Raw genomic sequence first — 26,167 nt, 5'->3', positions numbered from 1 at the left:
TACAGCAAATGTGACAAGCATTGTTATAGGGGCCTTTCCCATAATATTATGAAATATATATATATAGATATATATAGATATATATAGATATATAATTTGTTTTTTTGTGTGCTTTTAACACAACAGAGATTCTAAAGGCAACAATGTTTTGTGTATAGATCTGCAATACTGCATTTAAGTAGTTTAATGGCACAATTCATATAAATACTTTTCATATCAGTTTCCAAATCATTAAATTGTGTTGCTGTAGTGCACAGAGGGGCAGAGGGACTCTGGCATATAGGGGTTAAAAGACATATCATGGGACAGAGTGGCATATGGGGGGTATAAGGCATTTCTGGAGGGAGAGTGGCATATAGGGGGTTACAGGGCATATCATGGGGCACTCTGCCTTCAGAAAAGCCTTATGCCACCCATACAACACTCCCCCCACCCCGACTTACCAGTGCTTCTGACTCCCTGGTGTTCCGCCAGAACTTCTATGAGCTCCGGAAGGTCATGTGACGCTGGTGCTGCGTCATAGATGTTACGGCGGAAGTACAAGCAGTAGCGGGGGTTGTCTGTGTTCATCGAGCGGATGTTCACTGGCTGGAAGAGAAGAGAATTCCCCGCAGCGCTGCAGGGAATTCTCCTCTCTGGCAGCCGGGGAAGGTATGCGCGTAGACAACATCCGCTGCTGCCAGCACTTTCACCGGCACTGGGTGATAGACGCCCTGTGTAAGTGCCAGCAGCATCTGAGGTTACCAGACAGGAGGATCCAGGTCCCCTGCAGCACTGGGGGGTATCTGGATCTTAGTCTCATAGTCAGACCTCATTTGAGGTCTGATTATAAGACGACCTCGATTATAAGACGAGGGGTATTTTTCAGAGCATTTGACAAATGTTAGCACTGCCAGTGGTGACAGTGCCCATTAATTATTCAATATTGCCATAACGTTCTCAAAGTTGACCACATGCTTTTGATGTCAATTTATTTCATTATACACAATCGTCATGCAATGTATGTTTACAGTCGATAAACACATATGATGCTTCTGTATTAATATCTTTAATATCTGCATAATGTATCTCCATATGGGGGCCAAAATGTGCACATATTTTTTTTTACAAATCTTCCATCTTCTGCTGAGTAAGGATGCAAAGTGAAGAGCGTTTGCAAATTTTTAAAATCTGTTATCCTTGGTGTGATCATTGACCCTTTACCTGCATTGTTCAGAATGATTTCATATGATGACAGATATTTCTGGAACTTGTGCTGACTTGTGTATCTTAGCATACAGGTGACCTTGTAAAACCTCTATAAGGATACATATGCTTCCCATTTATATTCAGACAACAGGATGTTAATGTATGCTTGGTTTTGCATTGTCATTTCTCTTTACATTATTACAAAGGCAATTTTTGATTTAGCAAAACATTCACATAGTTCTGTATAATAACGTTAACGGTGAGTAAATATGTGATAGTTTAAATGTTACTTTTACGCACCCCTCCAACAATGAAGTGTTTAAAACTTCTAGTCCAATAGGTATATTTTAAAATATCTTAAAGGGGCAGTAATATCAAATTATTTTTCCAGGAATAAATGATACTGGTCTTGTACCTAAAAAAAACAAAAAAACATTGTTCTCTTTTCTTAGATTCTCTTAGTTGCATGGTTCGGGATAGATTATTTTGCCGATCCAGCACAATGCCAGTCTAGCATAGCAAAGCAGGTTTTAAAAGACAAATGATGGAAAGGTGCACATTAATAGTAATTTTAATAATACAATTGTTTACATAAAAACATACAAAAATTCAAATTTTATATAAACCTATTATTATTATTGTTTGATATTATAGAGAGAATTATATAGTTAGAATTATATTTAATCAATTAATTTAGCGCCTACATTAATATCATAATGAGAGTTAAAACTGAGTATTAAGTTTATCAGCAGTGTTTAAAAAATGTGTGTCTTGGAAAATATGGCCCATGTGGCGACCTTATGGCACAGCCACATAGACCTGATTGTTCAGGTCATATCACATGTATGTGGCCATCTGCAGCATACACGTGGCTGAACACTACACTTTTATATCAGTTACAAAAGTGCATGCATGTGGTTTATTGGCTATAGTTTGGTGCCAGGGCAATTTTTTCATTTTGAAAGGTTAATGTTTTAACATTATTTCATTTATGTGATAATTTATAATGCTGTTTTGTTGGTTAAGAAAAAAGAAAGTGTAATTTTGTGAAAATTGTCTGCTCTTATGAAGTTTGTTTGCAGTCATGTGTTAAATTGATAATGATTATTAAACTGTATTTTGGATTGTAACACTAATTAAAAAGCCTCTCGTTTTTACAAAACACATTAAGAGCCTACAGGGTTAAAAGCTGTACTATGTGGCATAATGAAAAATGTACAGTCACTAAATGCCAAAATCTCTGGCTCAAAAAAATTTGAATGCATGACTAAACCAACTTTTTTTGGCTGCCAGTTAAAATAGAAAAAAGTCTTGAATTTGGGATTTTTTATTTCTTCCAAAATGTTGTACTTTATTTCCCCTAAATCTAATTAAGCTAACCAAAGAGTCAGAATATAATTTGCTACAATTATATGCCTTCATTAACTAAAGGGATTAATGTAGCATTTAGCATAAATATGAAGTTCATTATTTCATTAACCCATCAAATACACATTTATTAACCTAAAATAAATTCCTCCTGCAAGAATGGCTGCGATGGACCAAGATAATCCAGGGAGCTCCATCACTATTCAACCGAGTGTCCCAAAATATGTAGCTAATAATGCCAATGTTCAATACACACACTCCAGTACACTTCTGGTTAAATCATTGAAATGACTCAAGAAATCTGATGTTAGGCATTATACAAAATACAGTGGCTTTGGCCATATATGAATAAACACCATATATGCAAAATTATATTTCACCTTGACTATATACTATACAGAGCAGGGACTTAATGTATACATTACATTTCAGACCAGGACCTGACTCGCCATCTGCCACACTGGGCAAATGCCCAGTGGGCTGCCGGCCAAAATCACTACATACTTACCCAATCTGCAATTCCAGTGCCACATTGGGTACTGGAGCCGGTGTCCCGCAGCTGGATGAGCCTGGCCGCATACTATGTGACCAGAAAAAAGTAGCGTGTGGGTAGCAGGTGCATACGCCTGGCCACATACTACGTGACCAAAATAAAGTAGCATGTGGTCGGCAGCTGGATACATACTATATGGCCAGAAAGAAGAAGCGTATGACCGGCAGCCGGATATGCCTGGACACATAATATGTGCATATCCAGCCAACGTTCAAGCTATAGCCAGTCCGACTGTGTGTCTGACTACTGTACTTCTTACACTGCTGCGCTTATTGCATGTCCCCAATATCATACTGTAAACTATGACATGCTAAATACTGTTATTATGGGAGATGGGGTTATAATGATCTTCTGTTTGTTACTGCATTTTAATTTGATGATTGCATGAATAGCTGCTGAAATTATTCTTTTTTTTTTTTTACATTTAAAAATATCCTGCATAGAATATTGACAGGGTTAAAGTTTGCGTTGTGCTTTTGGCGCCTGGCACAGAAGGGGTAAAAAACATATGTTTCACAGATGTATCTCTAAATAAGCTGATGTGCAAATTAATTGGTGGAGAGTTCATAAACTTACTGAAATTGATTCAATCTGTGTGCAATTAAAGCTGTTTAGTTGCTAGTATTTCACGTTGCTATTTTAAGATTTTAAAGTTGAACTTCATACAGTAATTCAATACAACAACCATTAAAAGTAGGATACTTCCAAAGTTCTTTCAAGCTATGGATCAAGTGGCCAAGGATTGTTGCCTTCACAATTTAAAATGTGACACCTTATGAATTCTGCAATCTGCTTTACAAAATTGTGGTGCTTTGGATGACATCCCCTTACCTGATTGGATGACCGGAAAAAACCTGGTGCGAAATTCCAAAGTGGCGGCCCATTTGGTGATGTCCTCCCTCCCGATTGGACGATCGGGCGAGAGGACATGCTGAAAGCTCCACCATTTTGGTGGAAGTTCGTGCCAGGTTATGTCCGATCCTGTGGAAGAAGATAATAGAGAGAAGATGAAAGAGAAACGATAGAAGATGAAGAGCAATAAGATGGGGAAACGGTTGGCGTAAATGGTCGTCAGAAAGGGTAGGGAAACATTTAGAGAGCTTGAGAGAGTGAGAGACCGTGTGAGTGAAAGGACCCGTGAATTTCAGACCATTTTCTGAGGGGTCTGGTACTGTTTTTGTGGCTTTATATGAATCGCCAAATTTGCCGTATAAATCCGAACACACTAGTGTTAATTAACATACCGCTGGAAAATATTTTCAGCGAAATTGCCTTTACATCCTCAGTAATATAAGTGCCCATTATTAAGTAAGCAGTATTTCCTTGGCCACAGCCTTTTTTTTTTTTTTTTTTTTTTTTTTTTTTAAAGAAAGGGTTTAAAGTCAAACCATATGGGTTTAATAAGATGTCCTGTATTTAAACACATAACTTGGAACTAGTTATTTGTAACAAGTACTTAGGTAGTGCTTAAAATTGAAGTACCATAGATGGCAGGGAATTGTTAGACATTATGATAAGATTTCCACAGATTCATGATTTTAACAAATATGACAGGTTCCCTCAAACTTGTTTTGCAGACCAGCTGCTTGCTTTGGGATTCATTATGTGTTTCCATCAACAATAGCACATGTAGAAGGATTACATGTCAGAAACAAACAGGGAGGCAAACGTTTAATGGACCGATAGTGGAGCTGGTTCTAGTTGGCTGCACCCCATTCCATTTAATTAGCTTGGCAAAATTGAGCTATACATTTTTTTTTATGGATTGCAAGTAAAGCAATGAGAGTTCCTGAATGTCACTTCAGAAGGCTAAATTATTTTGGTGTATATTACATACTCTCTTTTTAAAATGATATGGTGATGCCATTTATATCTTCACGGTTTCCAGATTATCAAAGTTTTGTTCGGCAATGGAAATGTTCAAACCATTCTCACTGTTTATTTCACGATAAAATTTTCTATGATACAGAAGATTCTTTCTAGAGCTGCCTTTAATGTTATAGTTAAAATGAAAATGTTGTGTACAAAATGACCTTTATTGAAGAGTGTAGATTTATGATCATCTATTTTAACACAAATGCCACCAGTTGTCATTCGCCACATGCTTGGACGAAAAAATACATTTTCCTTCAACCCTGTTCTGGTTTACAAATTCTGTCCACCTAATAATGACCATTGGAAGTAAGAAACACATCTTGTTGAACAGCATGTTGAACTCCAGCTCTAGAAGCAGAACAAGTTACTTGGAAAGAACAAGGAGAAATATGTCTTGAAGCTAATCTTTAACACCTTAAAGCTAGCAGCAAAATTGGTAGTACTGTAGATAAATAAACTCCTGCACCCAACCATATGATTACATTACACACTCTGTAATTATTCTATACTTTCTAATATGATTCTTAATACTAACACATCTGTAATGTGTGCACAAGTTACATCTCTGTTCCACTGCCAATGCATTGCATAATCTCCATTCTGAAACTATTGTATCTGCTATGTTCACAAATTGTCCAAATTATTCTTGAGAAATCTGTTATTTTACAGAGTATTATAAACAAATTCTAAGTACAGATATTTTTGTTATGTCATAACTGAAGTGAGATCTTTGGAAGGGGCTTACTGCATACTTGTGTTGTGTGTCAGACACATTAAAGTCTTATTCAATCAAGCTTTTAAAAATAATAGAATTTGTGCTTCTTAATGATAGTAAAGCCATGTATTTTCTTTTATCAGGTATGATGTAATATACATAATTATGTAACATTTATTTTATTTTATTGGTGGGGACATCTAGACTGTCACTATATCTGTATACATACCTGAGGACTTCTGACCTCCGGATACCCGGAGCTTTTCCTTGCGGGGCGCGGCACGGACTGCCCACCAACATCAGCAGGCGGTCCCAATGACGCTGGTGGGCCATCAGTGGGCTTTCCTGCTGATGTCGGGGGCTTTCCCGCTGATGTCAGTGGGAAACACCCCCATTTACCTGAAACTTAATCTTTCTAAAACTGAACTCATTCTTTTTCCTCCTTCCATCTCCACCCCAGTACCTGAGTTCTCTATCACCATTAACAACATGACTTCCACTTACCAGACCTGATGCCTTTTATAGCTGAGCGTCTTTTGAATTTGTTAAACCATTTGTGGGTATTTAGTGAAGTCCTGCTCGTGCAATAAGGAACATTCGGTGTTGGTGCGGTCCGCCCTCTTTGTCTGCTGTATTGGGGTGAACCTTAACTCAAACCTCTCCTTCATCCCTCACATTTCCAGATCCTACCACTTGCATCTAAAAAAACATCTCTCGCATCCGCCCATTCCTCACTTTGGTTCATTCCCTTATCCTTTCCTGTCTTGGCTATTGCAACTCTCTTCTTGACTCTTTCCTCTGCAGTATATCCTAAATGCTGCTGCTAGGCTAATCTTCCCTGCACACTACTCTACGTCTGCTCCCTCCACTGGCTCCCTATTACCTTAAGAATTAAATGTAAAATCCTGGTACTAACATATAAGGCCCTCCATAACACTGCTCTTCCATACATTTCTGCCCTTATAAGCAAATACTCTCCTGCTCAATCCTTACGTTCTTTCCATGGGCTAAGGCTCTCCTCCTCACTTATCACCTCTTACTTTTCCCGTCTACAAGATTTCACTCAGGCTGCCCCATATCTCTGGAACCTACTTCCAACGAACCTTCAGCATTCACCCTCCCTCCCAACATTCAAGAGAAAAATCTCAATACCAACTTCTTCAGAGAAGCTGCGCCATCTTAGCTGCTAGAACGTCCCTGTTACTGATATAGCCCCACACTACCTCTCACCTTTTTCTGTGCCTTATGTTTGTCTTCACCCTTTTCCCTCAAGATTATAAACTAGAAAGCAGGACCCTCTCCACCTAGTGTCTCTGTTTGTCTTAGTCTGTCAATTCTCATCTTGTCATAACCCTTGAATATATGTATTGTATTAAGCGCTGCATAAATTGTTGGCGCTATATAAGTAAAATATAATATTAATAAACAAAATAAACTGTATCAGTAGGTGGAATGAACCCCTATAGGGATCCTAAAAATGGTAGAAAGGTTGGCGAATATTTGTAACATTACAAAATCTAATTTTTTTCCATCTACTTCTTCATCACCATATGTTTCCACTTCTTTGTATTGTCTTTGCTCAGGATTTATGCTGATTCTGGTAAAGATAAGAGAAATTATTTGTCATACTTAATATGATGAAAAGTGTGTGTGGATTGCAGAGCTAAGCATTACTGGTCATTGCGAATGTAAAAATGACAGCATTAGTTGGATTTTCCCCATACATGGCATTATGATCCATAAGTGGTCATGAAAATCTTATAATGCTACTATGGGGAATGTGTAAGCGGCCCCAGAACATTATGGTTTTATACTTACGCACATGCGACCAGAGCCGGCCTTAAGTGTTCCGGCGCCCTGTGCGGACTACTCCTGTGGGACCCCCCCTATCCCAAAAAATGAAAGGAAAAAAATCTTGTCACAAAACTCCCCTTTCTCACTATCTACCACCTCTGCCCCATCTCACTGCCCCCCCCTCTGCCCCATCTCACTGCCCCCCCTCTGTCCCATCTCACTGCTTCCCCCCTGCCCCTTCTAAATGCCTCCCCCCTGCCCCTTCTAACTGCCTCCCCCCACCCCTTCTAACTGCCTTCCCCCTGCCCTTTCTCACTGCCTCCCCCCCCTCTGCCCCTTCTAACTGCCTTCCCCTCACCCCCTCTCCCTACTTATCATTATCTTTACTTACCTTTACTTACATTATATTTTCTGTCACTATAGTGTCTTGAAAAGAGTTAAGTCGTAAAACACTGAAAGGTTAATATATGACACTTTTGGGTCCTTCTGTGAGTTTACAGCAGTTTATAATAAATGCCATTTAATCCCTGGAACACATTCCAGTTTTCAGAAGCACCTATTAACACTCATGATTGCTTTTTGTTTGCATTAGGCATATGTTTCTGAGAACCTAGGAAGTGTATACCAACTAACATACTGTGAATATGTCTCCTTGGAGACTACACGCAGAGTTTTATATACTCTTTGGGTATTATATCACACCGCTGATTTATTGCTTTGAATTGGCTAATTTCTGCTTTACAGGATATGTCCTGGTATTTTATATATTATCGCAGACACACAATCATTTAACGTATAGTCTGCAGGAAAAGCTGAAGAGTTGGTCTAATGCAAATGGTATCCTTTGTACGGCATTAATTCAACACTTCAATGTATACTCTTCAATCATATTGTAGTCAGGAGACACATCACAATAAGAATGTGTGGGCCAAATTCAAAGACCCAACAAGTTCTGTTTGAAAAAACACCACTAAATTGTAGCCGCTGTAGTCTCAACTCCCAGGGAACACAGTCAAGGAACATGCGCCAACTCCTCACAACAAATGCTACTCAATAAAAATTCACTGCTTTCCAGAGTAGATCAAAGCTTATATCCATCCTATTGAGAACGAGACAATTTAACACTTTGGTCCAACGAAGCTCAATGACTTAAAATCTGTTCTGTCCAAATATCCTTGAAACTAAAAAGCAAACATATGAATAGTTTTTCATTCAAATACTTATTTCCCTTAATATGATTTTCACCAAATAAGATTCTGACATGATTCTTCCAGCATGAGTCCCATAAAACACTGAAAGAAAAACAAGTTTTAAAATTAAAACGTAATGCTGGCATGTATGGTTTTGGGAACTTCAGTTTTAGGAGGAAATCTTAAGACTTTTTCATTCATTTTTGGAATGATGCTGACTTGGGAACATTTCAAAAGGTTTATGCTCACATTTCTACGACTGGACTACGATTAAAATTGGCTCTGTTACTTCAAGGCCAGCTGCCAATAAAATGATGTACGTGGAGGCACCCCCTAGATGGACGGACAGACAGACACACACACACGGACTGAATGTGCTGTACGAGAGATAGCAAAAGTAGGTGAGCGTCAATTAGTCATCAGCTGGCCACCCCAGGCCTGGTCTTTTCCATGCTTGTGTTAGACCCAAAAAGCACACAACCTTCCCCTTTGGAACCATGTTGGTTATTTGATGATAGTAACTGTACTGAGCATTCGGTTTTCTTTTTGCTTTCTACTTTAACACTATTTGGAATAGGTTAGATGTATAACCAAGCAAAACATATCCAAGGATAAAGTGTCTCACGTAACAAAACAATTCAGTTATAGTATATCATTTTAATTAGAAAGAGCATATCATACCCAAACACTGACAAAAATATAGTGACATCACAATTTTAGAGAAATATAGAGCATATTTTCTGCTTTTGGTTGTTACACATATAACTGCACATACAATGAATGGGCAGCAAACAATATCTGGCAGCGTGAGTACTGAGTGAATGGAAATAACAGCTGTTATTCATTTATGCAGATGTGATAGAGGATGGGAAAGCATCCGTACAATGATTGGACCACATTGCCTATCAAGCTTTCATGATAAATATCATTCCAGAGGATATGAGGATTTACTTCACTGAGATTGTTATAGATGAGTGGAACAGACTTTCAGTAGGTGTGGCATGTTAACAAAGTGTATTGAATTGGCATACGGCTACATGCACGGGTTATGCATTAGGCTATCCTAAATACAAGGCAGGACCATGGACTGAATGTGGTTTGGTTTGTTTATTGATATAAAACGTCTCTTATCTGCAGAGGCATACTGGTCCAGGGTGTAATTGCCACCTTGGTCAGTTCTAATTCTTAACAGAAGCAGAAAGTCAGTGGGTCCATGTAACATACCGTTATGTGAACATACAGTAACATAATGGCCAGTCGCACAGCGTGCAAGCTGCTATGAAGGCAAGGTAAGTGTGTATGAGTGTGTGTTATTGTGAATGAATGTAAAAGTATGTTAGTTAAGGTGGGACATGGACTGGGGGGGGTGACTAGGCTTGCCAAGTAGGTACCAATCCTCTGCTTACCTGTACATTACTTTCTACACTAACTAGAAATGTTTGCCACCCACCTCAAAGATACCACATGTTTATAACCTAATAAAAATAACTCAAAGTATGGGTGTTATGTACAGGGGATGTTAAATTTGTCATTATATTGGTTACTATGGTGACTGCACCCTTTTACCACTTCACGCTATAGCCATTTATACATAAGCTCTTAATTAGATGTAGTGCAGTTGACATATTTCTACTTTTGTCTATATAAGAATATATAAAAATCTATATAAGAATCTGAGTGAGAAGCCGATTGATTTGTTAAAGATATGTGACCTTATCCCTGGCTGCACAAATACAGTTCCTGAATAGACTCCTGTCACATTTAAATACAAAGTCCAATTCGATTAGATTAATTTAAAACATTCACAATTCAATCAAAGAAAAAAAACTTTAAAAAAAGCATTTGTGTTCACCACTGGCTCATCGCTATACCAGTAAGCACGATAAAGTGAGTATTAATAAAATATACAGTATAACATGGCTCCTTTACAGTAACCGTATACAGTAATTATTTTCTGGAATAAATTATACATTATTATTATTATTATTACACAACTATTTTTGGATGTTGTAGTCTTTAAAAATGTTTCCTTTATGGCTTATAGTTTGCTCCCCTTCTGAGAAGCCACATGCAGCCGCAATTTGTATTTTATACCAGATATATGCAAAAGAAGATAAGTCTGAATCTGCTTGCCCAGTATGTGCAGATGTCCGGGGGTATCTGACAGCTTTCTGAGAGAAGCAACACTGAATTAAAAGGGACGGTATACATAGCTGTGGGAAAAAAAATAATAAAAAAAATAAATAATATATATATATATATATATATATATAGTTACTTGGAAAAAGCTAGTCAATGCACCAACATTAAAAGGTGATAAATGTAAAACACATACCAGAAATTAAATTTTGGACCCACGAAAAGCAAAAACAGTGGAAAATACAATTCTGAATATTCATTTTCATCGGTAAAAATAATAACTGTTTGCAAAAATAACAGCAATGCCTGGGATCATTATATAAAAAAAAAGTTTCACAAAAGGATTTTTCAAAACCACTTCACAAAGCTATAGAAAACATTTTTATATAGCTGTTTTTTGGAAATCATTAGTCAAATGGAATCCTAAAATTAAATAATGGCCAAAAAATAAAATCCATAAAAATATCAAATTATGGATCCTGAGATTACAAACACAGGATGACATCAATTTCCGTAGCCTACTAACAAAAGAGATCCGTGATAAAAATAATGTTTTTTGCTAAACTAAGAGCAGTGCTCAAGATAATTATTATAGAAAACAAAGGTGAAAATGACCTGAAAGCATTTTAGCATAGTGAGAATATTAGCGGGTACAAATTAAATCCTATACCCGTTCACAAAAGAAATATATATATATAGGTAAATCATATATATTAACACTCCAACAAGAATTGCATAGCATCATTCGTGAATGTCTTTGTTAAACAGTGTGTTAGCTCTCAGAAGAATAAGGATATAAAAAGATGCCACTAAAAGTAGAGTACATCTCATCAGAGTCTGATTGGGCAAGTTTGCCTCCTGTTAGCACGATGCTGACTTCGTCGCCAACCTTCAGGTGCAGAATGAGATTGAAAGTTCCCACTCCTCCACACGTTTGCCTAGAGCCGATTCTGTGATATTCCAGAAGCTCTTTTCTGTAACCAGATGTGTCCATCTGTGCTACACTGACATTGGACACCGACAAAACAGCTTCTACATGAATATTTTGCGCAGAAGTGAGGACCGCCGTGATCATGTAACGTCCTTCGATGGGAGCTGTAAAAATACCTTTTGGGAATAAGAAAAAAAGGGGTTAGTCATAACTGACATGGCAACTTTAAATTACAATATACATGGTCTACGTTGCAGAAAAATCACTTGAACAGTTTACTGCTTGCACTGAGATGATGGTAGATCAATGGAACAGCCTTTCAGCAGAAGTAGTAGAGTTTAATGCAGTAAGGGAAAATGTATGGTATAGGCGGACTATCCTGCATATAAGACAAGCCCATGTACGGTTATAGCAGGGCCAGTCTTAGTCCACAGGCAACTGCTGTGGACTATTGCATTAACCCCTTCGTGACAAAGGCTGATTTTACTTTTTGTACCCTTCGTGACAACGGCCGTTTTAACATTTCTGCGCTGCTCGTGTTTAGCTGTAATTCTCTTCTTTCCCGTTTACTGAACCCACACACATTAGATATAGTTTTTTTCAGGACAAAAAGGGCTTTCTTTAGATGACATTGTTTTGATTGTATCATATTATTTACTATTAAAAAAAGTATAAAATATGGTGAAACATTTAGAAAAAAATGACTGTTTCTAACTTTTAGCTGAAAAAACTTTTATTCATCTATAAAAGGTAATAAAAAAACCTGCTAAATAGATTCTACTATTTGTCCTGAGTTTAGAAATACCCAATGTTTTTATGTTTTTTTGCTTTTTTCTGCACGTTATGGAGCAATAAGTACAGGTAGCGTTTTGCTATTTCAAAGCCATTTTTTCCAAATCTGGTAATTCTTCCCCCCATGTGCCATTTCGGGTATCTTTGTCATATAGTCATATATTTTTGAAAACTAGACAGCCCAGGGTATTCCAAATGCTAGTATTTTAACCCTTTCCAAGCACTTATACTACCATCAGCCTTTGTCAAACTTTATGGTAGTAATTTTTTTGCATTTGTTTTTTCACACACATTTTACTTCAGGTATGAATAAACAGGTTCTGGTATATGTCACTATCATAAAACACCCCAATATGTGTTTAGCAACATCTCCTGAGTACAGCGATACCTCACATGAATGATTTTGCCTGGCTGTTTGGGGGCAAATGGGCCACATTTGGGGCATGCACATTTTCAATCTTGAACTTTGGCATTTGGGGATCCACTGCCCATGCCCTATTTGGTACATCTTTGAGCCGCGCCATTTCAGTGTGCCCAATAAAGCCATATATTTTTGAAAACTAGACACCCAGGGTATTTCAAATGCTATATTTTAACTCTTTCCATGCACCATATCTACCACCAGTCTTTGTCAAACTTTGTGGTAGTCATTTTTTTGCATTTGTTTTTTCACACACCTTTTACTTCAGGTATGAATTAAAAAGTTCTCGTATATGTCACTATCACAAAACACCCCAATATGTGTTTAGCAACATCTCCTGAGTACAGCGATACCACACAAGAATGATTTTGCCTGGCTGTTTGGGGGCAAAAGGGCCACATTTGGGGCATGCACATTTTTCAATGTTGAACTTTGGCATTTGGGGATCCACTGCCCATGCCCTATTTGGTACATCTTTGAGCCGGGCCATTTCAGTGTGCCCAACAAAACCATATATTTTTGAAAACTAGACACCCCAGGGTATTTTAAATGCTGGCATTTTAACTCTTTGCATGCACACATTTTACCACCAGCATTTTTTCAAAGTTTGCAGTAGTATTTTTGTGTGTGTGTATTTTTCCCACACACACCTACTTTATGTATGAATTTACAGCTCCTGGTATATGCCGCTGTCACACGACACCCCAATATGTGTTCAGCAACATCTCCTGAGTACAGTGGGTTTGCCAAACCCACATGCATGGGTTTGTCATTTTTTGGGGGAACTAAAAGGCCACATTTGGTACGTGTGCATTTTTCTAATTGGAAATTAAATGTGTGGCCATCCTTTCCCCCCTGTGTTAATTGGGATCTTGTTGAACCCGGCCAATTCAATTTACCCCATCAAATCATACATTTTTTAAAAGTAGACACCCCATGGGCATTTAATATCCCAGTATTTTAACTCTTTCCATGCGAGAATTGTTTTAAGCTAATATGCTAATTTTAGGACTTGCTCACAAAAATATATTTTTTATATATATATATATTTATTTTTTTTTTGCCTTTTTAAAAAAAAACATTTTTTAACATTTTTTAACTTGAAGGTTCTCCTGATTCGTCTTTTTCGTCTTTATTGTTTTTTTTCCCGGGCCGCCGCCATCTTGCCGATGGCGAAGATCAACGGCAGCTGCGGCTGTGACCGCTCTCCGGAGCGGTCACAGTCCATCCCCAGGTAAGTGTTTGGTGTCACTGGATGCCTCCTGATCGAGGCATTCCAGCGACACCATTTAAGTTTAGGAGGCGATCGTTTTTAAAACGGGCGTTGACGCCCCGGGGAGGGGCCAGAGATGGCCCCTTTGTTCCGATCATGGCGTTGCTGAATGCCTCGAGGTCGAGGCATTACAGCAACGCCGGTCCGGTGCAGAAAGCGAAAATAGATCGCTTTCTGCACCCGTTTAAAGACGTGCCGGTCCTGGCACGTCAATTGTCGTTAACGACTTGAATTTCGGTGACGTGCCCGGACCGGCAATTGTCATCCAGGGGGTTAAATGATATAATGGGCCACTGTGCAGCTGTGTTTGTTTATGTTGCACACTCCATAGACAGCAGCCATATTTTATGTGCTAGTGATCCAAACACATTGGGGCTTGTTCACTAAACTCTCAACCTGTTAACTCTCCACTCACATCCACCCTTTTCTCACCCAAGGGGCCACAAAAACCTAGTTCATTCACGTATTATCTCTCGCTTCGACTATTGCAAAACCCTTTGATAATACCTTGTCTCCACTCTCTCCCCTGCTATCTAGCCAAAATGCTGCTGCAAGGGTTAACTTAATTAACTCCCAAGGCCCTCCCTAATTCATCAAGAATTACATTTAAAATCCTTACACTAACATACAAAGCCCTGCATGGTATTGCTCCACTATACATTTTGGCCCCTATAAAAAAATATTTGATTTCTACTTTCTTCCCATGGACTAAAGCTCTTAATCCTCCCTTTTGCTTCCAAAATGTCACTCGTGCTGCCCCATATCTCTGGAACTCACTTCAGCCTAACCTCCAGCGTTCACCCTACCTCTCAATATTTAAGAAATACCTCAAAACCAATTTGCAAAGAAGCGTACAATGTTAACGGCTAAAACGTTCATATATTATCTACCATTCATCTGCCCCCTGTTCTCTATACCCATCCCCTCTAGATTGTAAGCTTGCAAGCAGGGCCTTTTTTACCTAATGTATCGGTTTGTCTTAGTCTGCCAGTTCTAGTTTTGTCATATCCCTTGTATATATGTTTTGTATTAAGCGCTGCGTAAATTGTTAGCGGTATATAAATAAAAGTTAATAATAATAATAATAATAATGGACCGACATAACAGACTAGCCTACGTTGGCTCAGACCCTGCATGGTAGGTGCTATGCCACCATCCATTTGTTCCCATTGAGATAGTTGCTGGAAATGGTTCGTAGAAGATAGCACTCATAAGAGCTATACATATTCTAGATGGTTTCCTGCAGCATTATTTTCATCATTGCTGTACTATTTTTTTCTAATACAGAATGGAATATGGTACTCAACAAATATGAATCAAACAAAAATGGATTTAGTATATTCTACTATATCTGTTTTTATGTTGTTTACGCCATATCATATGAACAAGACCTTCATTCAGTGAGGAATTAGATAAAGTCCTGTTTCACATCTTGTGATTTCAAGTTCTCTAGACAACAGATTCTTACAAGGTAAATAATGTGTCTGCAACAGAGCCATAAGAAGAAAACTCTGTTACTACTTACTAATTACTACCAGACCCGGTATACACTGCAAAAACTGAAAAAATATGCATCTACAGGACACTACCCTTCCCAAGTAATAATTAAACTACGAGTGAGCAGGTAAGTTGGAAATTTCAATATAACTGCATCATAGAGGACCAAACTCCCTGCATAATAATGCATAGTCAAATCTTTGTGATTCACTAAATTTAATGTACATATTTCACCATACAAATATAAACATTTCAGCAGTGGTATATTGTAGGAATTATTACTTAGCGTATCTGATGTGACTTCCAGGTCAATATTAAGCTTTCTCAAGAATAGTGTTATAAAGTTAAGTATCCCTTTTAAGGTAAATATTAACTTTCTGCATGACTTTAATAACAGCAAAAGCACCTAAACAATGCATAATGATTGTACATAATACAGACCATTAAAAACCCCTTAAGGACAATGGGTGGTCCCTAAACCCATTGAAAACAATGCATTTTGAGCCCGTACATGTACAGGCTTTGTCATTAAGGGGTTAATGAGTGCACCCAAAATGATGTTCCATGCCATGGTGGTCCAGACTAGACAAGCAGCCTGGCTCCTTAAAATCCTGCCTTGTGGTAAACAATAGAATGGCTTAGTAACATTCTGTAATAACACTCTGTAATAACGTTAAGACAAAGTGTGGGAAAATTGTTGTTGAACAAACACACAACAAAGATAGCACAAAAGCTCTAGTCTTTGGAGATTGTGGCTGCTAAATATATCTGGTCATGAAGGGATTAGTAATAACACAAATGATTTTGTAACTGATTCTTTAATCTTGTGATCCATCTTGTGGAAACTGTCACATAAATAGAAATGTGCGGAAGCTTATTATGACTGTTTCTTTGTTTCCTTGGGTGTTTTGCATGCGACTAAGCAAATTAAAAGGAAACAAAACAAACTTTTTGACTTGACAAAAACATGTTCTAGAAAAAGGAGCCCCATGAGGGTTACATTCTGTCTACAAACGGATGGCAAGAGGAGCTAAAATGAATTCAGAAACTGATTGTTTTAATTGAAAAGTTCCTTAAATGGTTACATTTCAAAGATAACTTAATCTGTTTCATCTCTTTGTAACGCTGGCTCCTGACAGGTCAGTAACAGAAATTAGGTAACCAAACCTTCTGTGGTCTACTAGTAGGTAAGACTCAACTTTAGCTTTTTTGCGTCATATATTGTACGTCACGCTTTGGATACAACATTTAGCTTAATAGCAGGTCATACATACAGCTGTTTTGTATGTGCCCAAACTGGAATAATACATATAAGTACAGAGCCTGACGTGTATCCAAACAATCAAGAAAAAGTACATACTGGGCAAAGAAACTGTAAACTGGAATGCAGCGGAATAATCAATGACTCATGTTCTAATGTCCTGTTAAGTGTTCCAGGATGGTGAACTCCTACTTCACAGTAGATGAGGTAAGAAAGCCTTACGATTATGCAATGGAATCTTTCTCTCCCAAATGTGAGTCCACAGGAAAACACTCCCATTTATGGGCCTCAAAAGTAACATAAGGAACGGCAAATGAGTGACAATCATTTGATACGCTACTGACGTTAAAAACTTCCAGGAACTTTTATATGCTCTTAACTTTGCAGGAGGTGTACCAAGAAGCTTGTCATATAAAACAGGATTTACTCATTAGGTCCAGATGTAAAACAACTATTTATTGAAGGGATTTGATGTGGTGCAGAATCACTGAAAGTGCTAAGACCTTTTAAAAATGATTTCCACACCAAGAGACCCAAAAATGTTTTAATTTTTGATAAGGCACTCTCAGCACAAACTACAATACAAGTCATTTTCCTTCTGCGAGTCACCAGGATATGATATCATGTTGCTCTGGAGTCCACCAGTGGATGTGCAGGCCATGATAGAAGACAGTGCTAGTTGAGAGATCTGTGCTGGTGGCTGCACAGACTTCTATTTTCAGGAGCCAAGGAACAGTTGCTATAGGTCTGGGCCCAGGGCAGCTCCCCCTTTTGCCCCACATTAAAGAGAGCTGCGATTTAAACTTTACACTTCAGTGTCATATTTACAAAGTAAGGCTGAAAAATCTTTATAGATTCATAAAGTTCAAATTTTCAAAGGTATCTGTAATTGCATTTATCCAGATAAATGCAAAAAAGACATAATATTATAGATGCTAAGAATGCATTCTTAATATCCTCCTTTTAGATAGCACCGGGATGTTCATACATCTGTGGATGTAGCATAGCTTATATAGAGAGATGAGTTATTAAAAACGTCCTAATGAGATGTTCGTTCTTTTAGAACTTTCGATATGAAACTAGTTTTTTAACATTATAGAACTCTTGATATACAAGTCATTAATTATTTTCAGTTGAATGATTTTTCTTTGGTACTACATACATAGGCAACAGACTGCAAGAAAAAAATAATAGTTTTCAGAGAACTGATACTGGACTTTTAATCAAGTTCTAAGTAGTTCTAGTTAGAAGCATGCTCACACTGTTTGGTAGGCCTCATATTATACATTTGTATTATTTGAGCCTGAGACTAGCTTAGCTCACCAACATTTTTTCTTTTCCCTGTTTTGCACATATTTGAGGTTGTTGGCTCCTCATCAGTCTGGTTGCAGCTTGCTGTCCAGGGGTTAAATGGGAGGAGGTTTAATTGCACCTCCCCCAACACATTAATAAGGTTTTGGTAGCAGTATAAACTGCTTTGTGTGCCCACTATGCAGGAGGTGAGAGTAGGTTCTCACCCTATTGAGAGTGTGCCTTGACGTGGCGGGTGAGCTTAATTATGCTTTGGCCAATTCATATAACCAAAACCTCTCATTTATATTATGTTTATATATTTGTTGCCAACTTTATTAGGGTGAGAAGCGCAGACAGTATTTTGTTTTTTGTATACATTGTACAGCCAACACACTGTATTTGCAACATGCTCACACTGTTTGGTAGGCCTCATATTATACATTTGTATTATTTGAGCCTGAGACTAGCTTAGCGCACCGACATTTTTTCTTTTCCCTGTTCTAGTTAGAAGAACCTGGACACAGAGGATAAGCTACAAGTGCAATTATACCATGTCATACAGAAAATGATTTATCTCTACTTACAAAACGTCTGTATTGGAATGTTACCTGTTAGAGGATTATAGTGTTCCCCATCATTAACCAAGACCTTGTTAAAATGAATAACTCCAACATCATAAGTATTTGGATGTTCAATCAGCCCAGCAGAAAAAGATATTAGAGGAGTTGACAAAGTGGCTCCTAAAAGCAGGACAAAATACAGATTACTAAGTGCCAGTAACAAGGCAACATAAGCAAACCAGAAATTATGAAGCACTTTTATGGCTGTCAATGCATTTTTTTTAAATGTAGAAATATAGGAAATGATGTAAATATATAAAATAAAAATACTCCAGCTATGATTATGAACTAGGTTAGTAGTGTTTCATGTAACATACAAGTGAAGGGGCTTATGTTTAGAAATCGGATCGGAAATCCCCCAACACGAAAAATGTTTATATTCATATTAAAACCTTATGAGCTGTTGGTAGACTGTAACACTACATACATCTACATATATGTTTAAAAATGTAGCATGTCTGCTTAGCTTAACTTCAGGACTGTTGAACTCTCTAGGAACCTGTAAAATCTTTATGCCCTGAAGCCTTTACGTTAACCACCAATAGCGACCTCACTACATGATTTCCATATGGCCTGTTTTAACACATTGATGCACACTGAGCCAGGTTCCTTATGAAGGAAAACCCTGAAAACACATGGTCTAAAGCAAGAATGTTTGTTAAGGGAAGTTCGTCAGCGCTGTCTTTGGGGTCTGATATGATGACAACTGGAATATTTCATGCTGCGCTACATTTCTGCCCAGTTATTGGGTTTAGATGCAATAACGATTTGTAGTATTAACTGAAATTACTGCACTTCTAAGTGTATTATACTCATTATAGTACTTTGTTTATCCAAATTGATGTTTTAAACTTCCGCTGGGTGATTCTTCACACATTTTTAGCCTCCTTGTAATCTTATGGGATAATATCCCCATTGGTACTATTGAACCAATCCATACAGTTTCATGAATCTACAGATATGTCAGTAAATCAAATATTACGATATTAAAACAAATGTTACCTTGTGACTCTGAAAATATGTGTATGTTTGGAAGCTCTGAAAAGGAAAATACATGAGAAAATTATTTAAACAAAAATAAAGTATATAAGCTTTAGATGTATAAATCATGGTATCAATGAAGTTGTATTTTAAACAAAACTAAAGTGCTGTATGGTACATCGATCATCACAGAGGCCGTAACACAAGTCAATCTCGTTAATCAGAAATATTAGCTGTTGTTCTTAATCAAGAAACCCCCACCCACTAAACTCATTTCCAATTGTACTTCAAAAGAGAAAACACTAAATTGGCAGCTTCCCGGATCACTGATATACCATGGCTATTGGCCACTGCAATTTTTTCAGTATTGTCCTGAAAGATTGCTCAGAGAGTAATGGGTAATGAGAATGATATAGATTCCAATAAATTAAATAAAATAAATAGGAACAACATAAATATTTGACTTTTTTTAAATAAGGAAAATTATATAAAGCACAGTGTAGAAACTCTGTGAATGAAAACTTGGAGAGTAAGGTATAACACTCCTGTCCAAGCTGATGGAAATAGCGTATCACAGTTTATCCAGAAGCCTACTGTCTTATAACTGTAATAAACTACAGTGTAGTTCTTTTATATTTATTTTTATTTGGAACTAGCCTCTGCAGAAAAATGAATTATTAATTACCTTTGGAGTCTGCTGTAGGTTTGGGGTATCCTGCAAAACAAGGAAATAATTCAGTTGTTAATACATGTGGTATTTTTTCTTTATTTATGCATTTTTTATTGTATTTACTGCAACAACCAAACGAAACTGCCCCTAACAGCCTCACCAAACGTTGGTCCTTGGTATAAAAAAAAATAACTTCTAAAAATGCTACAGCTCCAGAGCTGCATTTCATGGAAAGGAATTGAGTTGTGGGGTTGGGAAACAGGGCACATAAATAAAGATTCCGGTGAATCATTCTATGCCTTCTGATTTAAAAAAAAATAATAACAATTATAAGCTAGCTTTCAGCCATCATATCAAAAAGAGAAACAGGACAAAGGATAGAGAAGAGAAACGCAAAAGTGAGAAAGTCAGATAATGGTAAAAGAGAAGGAGAAGATCAAAGTATTAGTGTGCCATCTCCTTACAACAGAATCTGCACTGATAAAACTGTGGGTCATTTCCACAGCTTAAAAATCTCCAGAAAATGCACTCTTCAATATTGTAGCGTGACCTACAATAGGCAGATAATTGCTCTGAACTAGGGTCCAGAATTTATTTTCTGTCATCTGTTAAAGAAATACACTACTATTACCTACTCTCGCTGTATGTGTCACTAATAATAACAAATATTTGAATTTGCTTGCAATATGGAACTTGTGAGGCGTGAAACATATGAATATTAGACACTACATCTTTATAATTAGATTGTTCAGTCCTCTTACCTGGTGCACCAGCGAACCCAGTTGAAATTGGCATGTCTTGCTGTCCATCCACCCCTTGAGGTCGACCTGATTCTGATTTCAGTATTTTTCCTGGAGGTCCAGCTTCACCAGTCTCTAGTATGATCCCATTGTTACCAGGAAGTGGTAGTGTGATGACTGTTCCTGGCAACAAAGGAGCTACTGGTTGAGATGGTTCAGGTCTTGGTTTGGGGTAGGATGGTTGCTGAGGTACTTGAGGTTTAAGTGGCTGCTCTGGTGCTTTTGGTGGCGCAGGCTCTATAGGGGTTTGTGGTACAACAGGTTTCTGTGGGACCTGAGGGAAGACTGGCTTTTGGGGTGTTCTTGGAGGTGGTGGTGGAGGTATAACCTTTTGTTGGGTATCATCAACCTCCTTCCCTAGATTAGAAAGAAAACAAAACAGAAGATTGAATATATTTAATATCAAATCTATATTAAATTTGGCCTCAGGATGTGTATGCTGTACAGGCACATATGTTGTTACCAGATTAGTGGCTTCATCCATATGGACAAATTAACATTTTGAGCACATCTTGAATATTGGGATTGCCTTACAAGGTGTCCCCTTATGTTCTTAACCATGACCATTAAGCATATTTTAACAGACCACAGATGACTTAAAGTGGTTCTGTCAATCCTACATTAATTAAATAAAACTGTGTGGCTCTGCTGTGACCAATCTCAGTCCATAACTTTTAAAATAAATATCTTCAAATCACACTGATTTGAGAAACAAAAAGTTAAAAAGGTAGTTTTTGATAAATTAATTTAGTTATGGCAACTGCTGAGATGGAATCCCCCTAAGCCTTAATATGAATTCCATTGGTGTCATTATACTACTTAAAGGGACAGCTTATTCTCACAGACAGCTCCCCTCGTTCTTTTTCATCCACAGCACTAAACAATTACTTCATAAAACAAATACTAGAGACATATAAAAAGGTTATGACTCCACTCTTGCTACCTTATCTGTGATCTATTAAATAAGCATCATGGTGGTTTACAGCAAACCTACTACTGTATATAATGTGATTTGCATATATCCAAAGATTTCAGGTTTTGAGAGCAGTGCAAGTTATAGGACATATGTCAAATTAAATTAGGAGTCTAAAGTCACTAAAATCACTAGGCAAAAGCATAGTATTCTGGTCGAATGAATGAGGTGTTGCGTAAGGCTTTGTGCTAGTTAGCAACATTTAATTTGTATTCAAATTTGCATTGAGGTCCTGCCCATCTTCAGCTATTAATTTTAATTCATAGTAGCATTTCTTGAAAGCCTGATAAAAGCCATACAGCCTAAAATGTTAAGGTGTCCCCAGGATGTCTGCCCTCTGCATTTGAGAGGTATGCACAATTTCTGCTTGTTTTGTATTTCAATTGCATGCATAAATCCAGATAATTTTGCTATTGCATGTACCCCATGTATATTTTGAATATGTTCTGTGTATTGTTTCTATTACAGCACTGTACTAGGCGAACATTAGGTTAATATTCTACAAAGCAAGTTCATGTGATTTTCCCTATTCTATTTTTGTAGGCATTTTTATGTTTGACCAGAAAAGAAAAGGAAGGAATAAATCATCACATCAATAAAACAAAACTCAATTATCAAAAACAGACCACTAAATCATTGACTATTGCTTTACAATATGCATTGTTACAAGATATGTCACAAATAAGCTACTATGAACACTACTTACCCTTTGGAACAAGTCAAAACAGTGATGTTGGATACTATCAACTCAAGTAGATATGTGATTAGTACACTTACCCGCTCCAGGCTGACTCTTAAGGAGATCTTGAAGATCAGAAGTGATTTTGATGACTTGACTGTTGAACACCTGGACGGAATTCTTGAGGCCATAAATGTCATTTGTATGAGATTTTATTGTCCCATTTATGCTATGTATACAGTTCCACAGACTGGTAACATGTTTGTTTAGACCATCTTTAATCCTCTGCAAACTGCCAGAGATAGTATCCAGCCTTCCACAAACGTTTTCCAACTTTGAAACTCTTGCATCAACTTTAGAAATCTCCGTTCGAATTCCCTGAGTATTATCTGGGCACTTCCCTTTGTCAGCTGTTACTCTGCCATTCAGTAGTTCAAACTTGTCCTGGAGACTCTTGCAGCATTTGTCATTGGAAACAGAGTATGAGGTATGGTTAAAGAGTCTTCTTAGTTCGTCTACTTTTGAAGAAAGACCAGTATTTGTGTTTCGTGCAGTAGAGTTTACTTCTATCAGCTGGTCATTTAACAGGATCATCTCATTATTTAAAACGTTTACATCATCTTCAATTTTGTTTAGACTATATCTTAGAAAATTAAGATTTGTATTCAAGGTTTCAATTCCTAGCTTGTTATTTTGGATTAGTTCAAATTTTTCATTCACTGTATCATTTAAGAATTTGAGAAGTATTGCATTGTCATTTTCTCTCTGAAGGAAAATTTGGTAATTGATACCATGTCTGTCATCTGTGCCCTGATCACCTTCTTTTTCCTCTAACAGGGACTGCAGTTGACCCTCAATCTGCTGAATCGCAAACTTGACGGAATTTAGTTCTGTTTGTTGTTCAGCAAGATTATGACCAAAATGTGTTCCGTCAACTGAAGAAGTATTGGTAATCTCCAGTAAAACACTTTCAAATCTGTCTTCTAGTGGAGCAACTTTTCTATCTATTAAATCCTTAATTTCATCATGATTAGATGAGATCAAACCCCTCAAGGTTTCCTCAATATAAAACAATGCTCTTCTGCATTTTTCTCAGTCACATTTACCTTAAATTCTACCTCATTTAATCTTTCTTCAAACATATTGTCTGGGTTGACGTTGTTTAGCCGGGCTACTTCATTGTCTAACCTAATGTTGAGTATCTTGTTGGCTTCAGCAACCTTCTCAATCTTTTCATCTAAATGATTCAACTTTTTATCAAAATCACTATTCTTGCAGCAGCCAGGACTGTTTGGTTGCAACTGAAGTTGAGACCTGAGTTCATTTATTTCATTCTTAAGTGCAGTTTCCTTCTCCCTGAGAAGCTCTATTACTCCTAAACAACTGGTCTCATGATCCTCACACTGCTGCTGAACGTTAATTAATTTATAATCACAAGAATTTTTAAGATCTGCCATTTTACGATCCATTCCTTCTAGAATTTCTTCTCTCAATGACTCAATTTTATTGTCTATATCATTGGCACTAGACATTGTTGCCACAGGCTGACGCAAAGTTTCCTGTAGCTCAATTAAACGTTCCTCATATGTGTTAATTTTTCTGTTTAATTCATCTATCATATCAGTTTTGCTTTTCAATTCTTCTTTGGCATTTGATAATTCGGAGAGTATGTCTCTCACTCCATCATCTTTTTCAGCACTTTCAGAAAATCCAGGTAAATAGATTGTTTCTGTCTTACCTCCAGTAGCACTGGCGGTAGGTTGTAGATTGTTAAGCCATGATGATATAATCTTACTTGCATCCTCTTGAACAGTGACTTTCAAATTTTCATTTACTCCTGCCATAGAGGTTTGTAAATCGATCACTGTCTGTGTGAGGCGAAGCATTTCATCTTCAAGAAACTGAATTTTTTTCCCCTGTGCTTCATTTAATTCCTGAAATTCCTGATCTTGAGTTTTTTTCTGTGGTCCAGTTATTCCTATTAGGAAATGAAATATGTCTTATTTAAAATGTATTTATGCTATATACCAGCATTACAAGTCAAATTTACAAACTGATCATTCATGGTATGTCTCTGGACTGCCTGCTACTTACATGGTAAGTTTACGTTGGATAATGTGTTGTGGAGGGTGTCTATTGGATAGTGTATTGTGGAAGGGGTGAGCACTGCTGGATAGCATGTTGCGTGGGGGGGTGAGTGGATGCTGGATAGTGTGTAGCGTGGAATGAGCGGCTGCTGGATAATGTGTTGCACGGTGTGTGGCTGCTGGAGAGTGTGTTGTGTGGTCAGGTGAGAGGCTGCTGGACAGTGTTACGCCCCCTATGAATCCAATGGTATGCACTACTTGTTATGTCGTGTGTAATATCTTATTGTTAAAACCAATTTTATGTACTGTGACACTAGAACATCTTTATGTGTTACTAAAGTCACCTGAGAGTAAATATCAATTGAATTAAGAATTATAATAAGACTGCCAAAAATTATTGAATATTGGATTTATTGTACAGATTATTTTAATGCAACTAAGTAATTATTAAAAGTCTGTTTATAGTTTATCTTGGGCACAGTTAATGTTGTTTAATTTACTTTTTCTGGACAGCAGTTTGATTTACTCTTGCCACATTCATTAAATCCCCTCAGAGTCTTAATTTGCTCTTTTCTCTAAATAGTGCTGTGTTTGTATAACTAGAGGTCATTGGAACTGAAAGGTAGAATGACCTGAACATGCCTGAAAGGCATATTAACATTCCAAATGGAGCAGGAAACAAAAATAAAACCAAATATCTAGCTATTTCTTCTGCTACATACTTGTTTTGATTATAACACTGGCTTTGGAAGAACACTGGACTGCTGCAGAAATATCTGATTGTACAGGAATGTACAGAACATGCTGCATGTTGCCATATACGCGTTGTTACTGAAATTAGAGTTGATGTGATCTAAATGGTGAGGTCAATAAAAGGCCCGAGGACCTAATACAGGCTATTTAAACACTTCTCTTGGCCCTTATGCACTTCATGTCTTTTTCTGTGTTCCAGTAAGAAGGTCATAAAAAAAGCTGGAACTCAGTATGTGCAATAGGTTTTATCTATTTAAAATTTGTTCTGCCTTTCGAAATCATTCCGAACTAGCATGCGCTTTATAAATAAAATG

At 37.4% G+C, this 26,167-nt stretch overlaps 1 protein-coding gene across 1 annotated transcript; it reads right to left on the bottom strand.

Annotated features, from left to right (window-relative positions):
- Positions 1-11,594: 11,594 nt before the first annotated feature.
- LOC149287855 (uncharacterized) lies at positions 11,595-24,470 on the bottom strand. Its single transcript, XM_089492448.1, has 6 exons — positions 24,120-24,470; positions 23,112-23,181; positions 21,323-21,718; positions 20,577-20,606; positions 18,899-19,030; positions 11,595-11,929 (listed from the first exon to the last, which is right to left on the bottom strand). The coding sequence occupies exons 1-6, from the start codon at positions 24,468-24,470 to the stop codon at positions 11,595-11,597; spliced, it is 1,314 nt and encodes a 437-aa protein (XP_089348574.1).
- Between the last annotated feature and the right edge of the window lie 1,697 nt (positions 24,471-26,167).

Source organism: Sceloporus occidentalis, unplaced genomic scaffold (genome assembly GCF_023333645.1).
Source record: "Sceloporus occidentalis isolate IW3139 unplaced genomic scaffold, rSceOcc1.0.p SCAF_56, whole genome shotgun sequence".
Classification (NCBI taxonomy): domain Eukaryota; kingdom Metazoa; phylum Chordata; class Lepidosauria; order Squamata; family Phrynosomatidae; genus Sceloporus; species Sceloporus occidentalis.
The sequence above is the reverse complement of the archived record's forward strand: the minus strand, read 5'-3'. Positions and strand labels throughout refer to the sequence as shown.

What these genes read in the sequence shown, in the direction of transcription:
- LOC149287855 (XM_089492448.1), bottom strand. Translation starts at nt 24,470, where the DNA reads ATGGCAGATCTTAAAAATTCTTGTGATTATAAATTAATTAACGTTCAG. An exon ending in TAAATGAGGTAGAATTTAAG is followed by an intron (nt 23,182 to 24,119) that starts GTAAATGTGACT and finishes AATTCCGTCCAG; the next exon opens with GTGTTCAACAGTCAAGTCAT. An exon ending in ACCTACAGCAGACTCCAAAG is followed by an intron (nt 19,031 to 20,576) that starts GTAATTAATAAT and finishes TCCTGCTTTTAG; the next exon opens with GAGCCACTTTGTCAACTCCT.